The sequence below is a fragment of the Myotis brandtii genome, unplaced genomic scaffold (genome assembly GCF_000412655.1).
Source record: "Myotis brandtii unplaced genomic scaffold, ASM41265v1 scaffold53, whole genome shotgun sequence".
In the NCBI taxonomy this organism is placed as follows: Eukaryota; Metazoa; Chordata; class Mammalia; order Chiroptera; family Vespertilionidae; genus Myotis; species Myotis brandtii.
This window is the reverse complement of record NW_005369942.1, coordinates 1,045,035-1,054,097: the sequence shown is the minus strand read 5'-3', so window position 1 is coordinate 1,054,097 and position 9,063 is coordinate 1,045,035. Positions and strand designations below refer to the sequence as shown.

Below are 9,063 nucleotides of genomic sequence, written 5' to 3'. Positions count from 1 at the left end.
ATGGTATGGGGTTTGGGGTAATGGGAAAGAGAAGGTTGGAATGACTAATTAAAATAACATGTTACAAGAGTGCTAAGATAGTTTTTATTGCTTTCCTCACCCCTCCTTAATTCAGATAATTGACAGCCCGAGGAACTGTTCATATCTTCAAAAGCCACCTACTCCATCTACAGAAAAGGGATTCTGGGTCACATGCCAGTCCCTGTGCTCACCCGTCAATGGTCAGCTTGGACATTTCCCTTCCCAGAGGAACTGCAAGGGTGAGGAGCTTCAGGTTGTCAGCAGTGCCAGGAGCTGAGGGAGTGGGGCCACGTCCTGTGGAACCCCAGGACTGCGTAGGCTAAACCCATTTCTGCAGTTCCCATCCCTTCTGTGCCTCTCGTTCCTCTGAATGCTTGGGAAAGCCACGTGGCCACTCTTTGTTTCTAAAGCTGACATGGTTTAAAAGTCATCGCTGGAAAGCTGAGCCCCGGCAACCCCCTCTCCACTTGAAAGAGGAAAGCCCTACAGTCACTGCAGCCCTCACCAGAGGGTGAGCAGCTCCTGCCCCACAGGGTCCTCATGCAGGAGGTGAGAGCACAGTGAAAAGATCGCTGCTGTGAAGACGCTTTAACTAGAGGAGAACAGAGAAAATACGGGTGCTGACATCAGCATCCAGGCATTTCACATAAAGACCAGCTATCCCAAGACAAGCTTTTACAGCACCGTGAGGCCAGAGCTGTACACCTCCTATGCCTTCCTGTCCATTTTCCTGAGCGATCCCAGGAGGAGTGGGAACATGCTGAGAAATGGGTGCAGCTGCAGAACCAACAAGGTGGCTGAATCTTCCTTCAGGATAGCAAGAAACCGGACCCTGAGGCCTGAGAGTGTGGGCTAAGGCATGGAGTGTGTGGTACACTTGGAAAAAAGCGTGTCAGTCACTGCTGGAACTGCACCAACCTGCCCCCGACACAAACAAGCCCACTGTGTCACTTCCTTGAGACTCATTACCCAAATGAGCAGGTGAAATCTATTAAAGAAATAGGTGACCACCTAACCAACTTGTGCAAGATGGGGGCCCTTGAACCCGGCACTGCAGAGCATCCCTTGGACAAGCACCCCTAGGAGGCAGTGATGACAGCTAAGCCTTACGCTGGCTTCTCCATAACCACGGGGTGACTTCCCTGGTCCCCAAAGCAGTGCATGCATGCGTGTTGGGCTCACTTTTATCTGGTCTCTAAGTTGTTACCCAAACATCGACTTAAGTTCTTTCATTTGTATCACTCTTTCAAAGAAAGTAATTTAGGACCCTCCCCCAAGTGAAATAAAATAAAACCGTGAGAGCTACCTGCCGTCAAAGAAGAAGAATTTCCCGCGTCCGTTCTTTTCTCCGTGAACGAAGTTCCCCTCAAATCTGTCTGTGGAGGAGTAGGTGACTGTGCAGAACCCGTGCGGCAATCCATCGTCATCCAGGTGCCCTGGAGGAAGGGAATCACAAGGCCAACCTTACCATCTGCACGTGCCCCCACGAATGCATCGGAGCACAGAAGCGGCCAGCAAGTCCCCTGAGCAGCCCAAGGGTCCCTTCCCTGTTCCAGGGGAGAGAGCGCAAAGGTTCCTCACCTCACCTGCACCAGCAGTATCAACCTGACTGTTCTGTACACTTTATGAACGGCGGGTCTACAATGGAGGGACTTGGACACATTCAGATGTGAACCGAAAATAAGCCTGTCTTTTAGCGGGGACTGAGAGTTCTTATCAGTCATAGCATCTGCAGTGCCTGTTCCGTTTGCCAAGTACTTCCCCACCTGGTACTTCTCAAATTAGGAATTAAGGCCCCCAAACTGATGCTTAACCAAAATGTAGTTGAGATAACACCATTGTATAGTCTATTGCCAGGTACATTGTCCTTGCAATGAGTCTTCTAATTCTAGAACTAGTATGCAATATGGTTTTATATGTTATACTAGAGGCCTGGTGCATGAATTCGTGCACAGGTGGAGTCCAGCCAGCCCAGGCCGAGGGGCCTGGCTGGCAGAGGGGAGGGGCCGTGGGCAGTTGGCCAGCCGGCCCCACCCCTGGTCAAACTCCAGGTTGAACTCCTAGTCGAGAGGAAAATTTGCATATTAGCCTTTTATTACATAGGATAGTATGAAGTGGAGGGCTGCTAGCCAGGGAACTTCTGAAAACCCACTGTGGTTCATTACATTCAAACAAGGGACGTGGCTATGCCTCTAAAACTGCCCAGATATTTATATACCTCACTGTGCTAACATGGGGACTGAGTCCTTCTAAGCTTGAACTTAAGCTTAACTTTGAATTTACTGCTTCATTTTACAAAATCTTCCAGCTTTGAATGTTTAGTAATAACCTTGTCATATCTCCTCTATAACTGTGTTCAGAGGGCTTATGTTTAAACGCAGTTAGAAGCAGCCACATGACCATTTAAGCAGTGATTTTGAACATCCCCAGCAGTTCTGATACTGTGATCTTTAAAATGCTGGTTCTGCCTGGGTCACAGACTGGCATATTCTAACATTTATGTTTGTAGTCAATGTTTAGGATTTTATGATTATTTACATATTTTACAGAACCCGGGAAACCCCTCACTGGTGTCTCCCCAATCATTCTGGTGAGCTAATTTTGCAGAGGTGAGTGAAAACGAAGGCAGTAGTTAACCTAATGGCTTTTTTGTGAGTGAATGACCTGGGTCATGGATGAAGAGATACAAAAGCATTCAAAACTGTGGGCAGTGCATGGACATTAAACACTCAAATGTGGCTTCCAGATGGCTCACAGACATAAAAGAAAGCACAAACCATATCACCACAAGGAACACTTTAGTCTCCTAAAATGATTTCTTCTAAAGCGATAAAAGAACATCATCCCTTGGAAGAGATGGTAAGTAAACACTCTTATAAAAAACAAAAAGCTCTTTATTTTTATTGTATTCTTATGTAAGCATAAAGTAACAACGGCCAAATATACTATCTTATTTCTACATCTGACTCTGTATAGAATGAGCTACTGAAAATATATTGCAATAAAGTGTGGCTACTTAAATAAATCACAATTGATGTAGTTCCTTTCTACTTAACACAGGTTTTTGTTTTTGTTTTTTTTTTTCCTACCAAGGGCCAGGAAATTAATGGTCAGGAGGGAAATAAGCCATAATTGCTTTCTTCTTGTTCAAAACTCAACTGTATGTGACATAATTCAATGACATCTGAGCCATGTAAAACAATTTGGAAAATTATCTTCTAAATATCTACTGATGACATTTCTCTCATCAAAATAAATTAAATCTACTTTAAAATTTTTCATTAAAAAACAGTGTACAGCTGAACACTTTCTTTTATGAAATAACGTTGGGATCAAATTCAATTTAGCTATTCACATTCCTATGAATTCAGCAGTTTATTTTTGATGTAGGTATGAATATCAGAACACTCATTTTAGCCTTGTATTGAAGTATTTACTAATTTGTTAGAATGCTTTCCCCATAGACACAGTCCACATATTTCAGACTTTCAAAAGTTAATCTTTGATAACATTTGTTATTCTACTTTAGATCAAGAGAAATATTATGATAACCATGAACACTGAGGGGGAAAAAACCCCCAATGAAAATTCATTTCCACCTTCCCTCGGTCACAATAGTCCTGTCCTATTTCTGAATAACACACTGCAGATGCACCGTCAGCAGTGGAATGTAGATAGTAGAGAAAATGGAAAGTGTCATGTAACACACTAAAAGCACTTGAGGGTCCGTACTGATCCCAATGGGGATGAAAGCAAAAAGATCAGCCTCGCTCCACGAGGGCTACTTGTTTCAATGCCTCTTTCGACAGGTCAGTGAAGAGGGGTCCCGTCACCTTCCTAGTCTCTAGGGAGAGAGGAGCTGCTGAATGACGGCCCTTTCTCCGGTGACATCAGAAGGAGGTGCTTGGACACCTGACACTTCCCTACCATTCTAAAGGGTTAGGTTGCTTGTTGTGATCAAGTCCTGCAACTCCCTCTGTCAGTCCATCGCAGGACCCCTTGTTGGCCTGCTTGCTGTTTTCTTCCAAAAGGAGGAGGTGTGATCAATGAACGGGATCAATGAACAGGAGCTAGATATTAAGGGTTGTCAACATTCAAGACTTCCTCCCTGGATGTTTAATAGCCAGAAATTGTTGTCCTTGCCGTAGAACTTAATCTATAAAACAGCAATAGCAGCAAAGAAACTTTCCAAAGAAAGGAAGGGACTGGGTTGCTGCGCCTCGCCTCTCCTTTCAACGTCAGTGCTAGAGGAGCCTCTGGAAAGAGTCTTGTTCGGATGCCATCGGGACAATAGAGCAGGTCATAGTTGTCTTGTTGGTGATAATCAGTTTAATGGAGAGGAAACTGATACACAAAGAAGGAAAAAGTTTGTGTTCCTTACTTTGCATTTGGCATGGGGTTATGTGCTTTCCTGTTACCTAAACTGAACCTCACGACAATTTCCCAAGTGCCCATTGTAGACGAGGAAGCCAGTGCTGTGTGGCTTGCCCAGAAGCACATTAACTGCTCTGAATGTGCTCCTGAATGCTGAGTGCTGCTCTCCCAAGTCTTCCCATTCCCTTTCTCTCTGGATAAGGGAAACTAGCAGAACCCCCCTGCTTCCCTGCAGATGGTGGAAGCGGGTACCTCTAAACAGGTAGGTATGCCCAGGTCCCAGGTCCCAGGTCCAGCAGGGGAAGGGCGTTTGTAGTGAAGATAGTCCTTGTAGAGCCATCAGGACTTGCAACAGCATATCCCGGTGGCAAATTCCTACCCCTCCCAAGTGTTACCTCACTCAAAGAGAAACACTAGTCCTCCTTGCTCTGAGTGAGGCCAATTTCTGAAACGCACCAAGTCAACCAACAGCCTTCCAGGCCGGTTCCCACTAATGGAGGCCGAAGAGCAGGCCAGACAACAAGGGAGAGTCACTGGGATCACTGCTCCGTGTTGATAATGCTGTCCCAGCGCCTGTGCGGTCTGTCGTCCGCAGCGCAATTTAAAATATTTGTAGAAGTTACAGAAAGGGGGGAAATGAGAACAGTCTACTTTTTTTAGTTTGTTCTAGTGATCACTCTCTACTGAATGGATAGAAAGTGAGATTTTTTCCCCTGTGAGTTATCTCTGAGCTTTCTCCTTATCCTGATGAGAGCCAGGCCTGTCTGTGTTCTGTGCAGTGATGGTACATCATCTGGGCCAGGCACACTCCCTCCACATCAGACACTGGGTTGCTTCCCGCCTCAGGCTCACTCACAAATCTGAGAGTGGTGTGTGTGTGTGTGTGTGTGTGTGTGTGTGTGTCTGTGTGTGTGTGTGTTTCCCTAAGAACAAGAGACTCTTCCATGCATTGTTGGTTTTGTAGACTAGAACTGCTGATATAAAAAAATAATAATAAAAGGCAAGCTTATTCTATTCAGTGCAAAGAACATTGCCCTCACGATGATGCATTTACCCTGGTTGTTGAAACATAATTTGATTTTTTGAGAGTAATTCTTTACCAGAGCTCAATTGTCAGTCGTGAGGGTCATAATATTAAAGCATGGCCACAGGGAGAGGGGACTGGTACATGGAGCCCACATTTTTCCTAAGCCTAGAGCATGAGCATGAGAGACAGGCATGAGATGTTAGGGGGACAGTTAACATATTCTTGATGTTTTGAGGGGCTTAAGGCAGTGCAACACTGAGATGCTTGTTTTCCTTCTGGCTCCTTAGTTCTGGGGATTCTGTTTTTCCCCTTTTTGACTTCTATATGTTTCCAGGCCTTTCCATTCTTTCCTGCCCTCAGAAGTGCACATCAGGACTACTGCAAAGAGCCCTGTAGATGATGGTCCGCCTGTCACCAGTGCCTTCTCATCTCCTCAGAGCAGAGCTCTGGGCCTGGCATTCCCAGCTCCAAAGAGCCCCCACGGCTTCCCATGGCTTCCAGCTCAGTCCACGCCCGTGGCCTGTGACACAGCCGCCTTTCCTGTCTCACGCTCTGCTTTTGGCCTGGGCCCTCTGTTACAGCAGAACCAACTGATTTGTCTCTAGAGGTGCCTGCATAATCCCACCCCTCTATGTCTTTATTCACAAAGTCCCTGCTCAACTGGACTCAACCACACAACCACCTCTCTGGGAGCTCTTTCCCCTCCATCTCCTTCCCGGAGCCGGAAGTTATATTTACTTCCTCTCGACCCCCGTAATTCATCTGTTTAGATATATTTATTTGAGATTATATCAGGAACCACATTGTATTCATCTTTTTTTCTGTGGGTAGACAAAGACATAGATATAATAATAAATATATCTGTTTCCAAAGTTCAACCTCACTTCTCACTGAACCAGTGAGTCTCAACGAGTTTTTACAAATCCACAGCAGGAGCTCAGGGGGAGGTCTCTGGCCTCCGAGGCCCAGGGCCGCTGCCTTCCCAGAGGAGCACAGCAGGGCAGGTATACAGACCCACAGAGATACTCCACCACCCAGTTCCCCTCGGGAATTCACCCCCTGGGAGCTCAGAACTTCAGAGCCACGGTTCTGCCATGACAGAGAACCAAAATGTATACGATGTGACAAAAGACATTTCAAGTCCTGAACAGACCAATTTGTTCCCCAGAATAAACTTCTTCGGAGGAAGAAAAAGGATGTCTGTTGCAGAGTTAAGTTAAATTCTCCTTCCCCAAATACTTCTTTTCCCCTGAATGTCACTAAACCCCATCAGAAGCAGCCTAAAGAGTTACCACTGACAGAGTGATACTGACATAATATTTAACTGTTGCTTCCAGGCTCAGTTCCCAAGTATTTCGTACATTTGATGACTCATTAAAAGTAAAAAATACGAAAAATGTAGCAAGATAGTCGGGTACAGTGAAGAAGAGTTCTGGAGTTCCAAGCCTGTCTCGAACCCCCCTGGGTGGCTTGGACTAATTCTTAACTTCTCTATGCCTCAGTTTCCTCTTCTGTAAAATTCGGATAATATTAGTACCCACCTCGTAAGACTGAATATGTGTGTGTGTGAAACATTCAGCACAGAACCTGCACAGAATAAGAACTAAGCAATTATAGCAATAATAATGATAATAATGATAGCTAAGACAATGAAACTACTGAGAACAGAGGCTTTGTTTATGGAGGGGTAGGTTAGTTGGTACTTGAATACTAAGATATTCAGACTAGCTTTATACTAGTCCTCCCTGCAGGTGCTAGACGTTAAGTAAAGACTATAACAGATGCCACTAACAAGGCCAAGCATGGCTGGAGAGAAGCCCACTGGTGCAAGGTCCTGTGTGTACACCCGTGTACTCTGTGTGAGTTTGAGCCTTAGATGCCTCTAAGGACTTTTAAAGATTCCGTGTTACTCTGTTTAGTGTTAGGCCCAACTGAGTGATCATGTGCCCTGGATTGCCCTAAATGTTCACGTGGTCCCAGCCTAAGTATATACATATAAAAGTTTCAGGGATAAACATTATCATTCCTCTGTATTCACTACAAAGTGATCACCCCCCAAAGCCTAATTACTATCTATCACCATACCATTGGTGTTCCCCCCGCCCCTGTGCACACACACACACACACACACTTTCTCACCCTCCAGTAACCACTGATCTGTTCTCTGTAGCTGTTGAGTTTGTTTTTGTTTTAGCAGCATAAGTATTAAACCCCTCTCATTCTCAAGCATTTCCTGATTTTGGAGAATAATGTGTATGGTCACCCTATTAAACAGAACCTTCCTCGTTTAGATAAAGAACATTCTCTGTTTCTATGAATTGCACAGGCTCATAAACAACACTGGTATATTTCTAAAGTTGCTTGTTCACAAGGAGCCTGGGGACCACAAACTTAGATTTCTAGACAGCTTCAAAGGAGAAGTTGTTTAAGCGCTGCCCATGATCAAGGGTTTGCATTAAAATTTTACAAGCACAAGTAAAAGTAAACTTTGAAGAATGAGAGTAAGCCCTGACAATAAGAGAAGAGCATTTTTTTTTCATTTATCTTTCATAACAGGAAGGCACAAGAAATCAATAACTTAAGTTGTAAGAAGGCTTCCAATGGATGGACTCAATGTCTTTGGGCCCCACTGAGGCCCAACACAGGCCTTGCTTATCAGAGAGATAAAGTTCACAATATTGTGAAATTAAAACAATAAACACCCTTTGAAGCTGGTAAAGAAATATGTCTTAAAAAAAGAAATATGTCTTAATAGTTACATTACAATGGATACCTTTTAGAGATTTCAGAAATATTATTCTAATCTCATCCCAAGACCTCTGGAGCACTGCAAAAGGAGTCAATTATGTTTTATGAAAACAAAAAAAATGGAGTTCTCCCAATCTATAATAATAAAAGCATAATATGCTAATTAGACCGACATCCTTCTGGGCTGATGCTCGGGCTGCCAGGGCCAAGCCCCTTGCACGATTTCGTGCATCGGGCCTCTGGTGCAGCAATAACTATGTATCTTTTTGCATTTGTATGGTATTGGCACTTTGTTTTTCTTTTCCATTTCTGAGAATTTGTTTAAATAAATGAGATGGAAACCCCATTCAACCAAAAAGTAAAAATTATGCACTTAGATGCTTAGTTTAAAATATTCTGGGTTCTAAAGTTTTACAAATAAGTATAGTGCATATGTATGAATGAAAAATAATTTAAAATAAGAAACATATCCTGGAATTATACCACACAGCATTACAAAACATCACGACGTACTGGCGGGGTAGAATCAAATAAATAAATACGCCAAAGAGTATCTTCTAGTATTCACTGTTACAAAATCCTGACATCTCATGATACAAACAACGAGATTGTATAACGTCCCCACCTCGCTTTTTAGACCTAGCAAAAGAAAAAAAAAAGAAAGAGGTGGAGAAACTCAGCAAAACAAAGTGGCGAGCAAAGTCGGGGAGGGGCGCTAGCAGAGAAGGGGCGGAGAAATTCGACACCGAGGCGGTGATATCACCCACAGCCAACTGCACGGAATTCAGAAAGTTAAGTGTCACCCAGCAATTTGGGTCCGGGCTCACGGCGCGCCCGCACAGCGTGGCGGCAGCGGCCCCGCTCGGAAGCAGGAAGGGGGAGGGGGCGGTGTG

General features: G+C 44.4%; 1 protein-coding gene across 1 annotated transcript in view; it reads right to left on the bottom strand.

Annotated features, from left to right (window-relative positions):
* The window catches only part of SETD7 (SET domain containing (lysine methyltransferase) 7), a 52,073-nt gene that overhangs the window by 37,171 nt on the left and 5,839 nt on the right, over positions 1-9,063 (bottom strand). Inside the window, exon 3 of the mRNA XM_014548950.1 lies at positions 1,328-1,457. Coding sequence (XP_014404436.1) covers positions 1,328-1,457 — 130 coding nt within the window. The remainder of the gene's footprint in view (positions 1-1,327; positions 1,458-9,063) is intronic.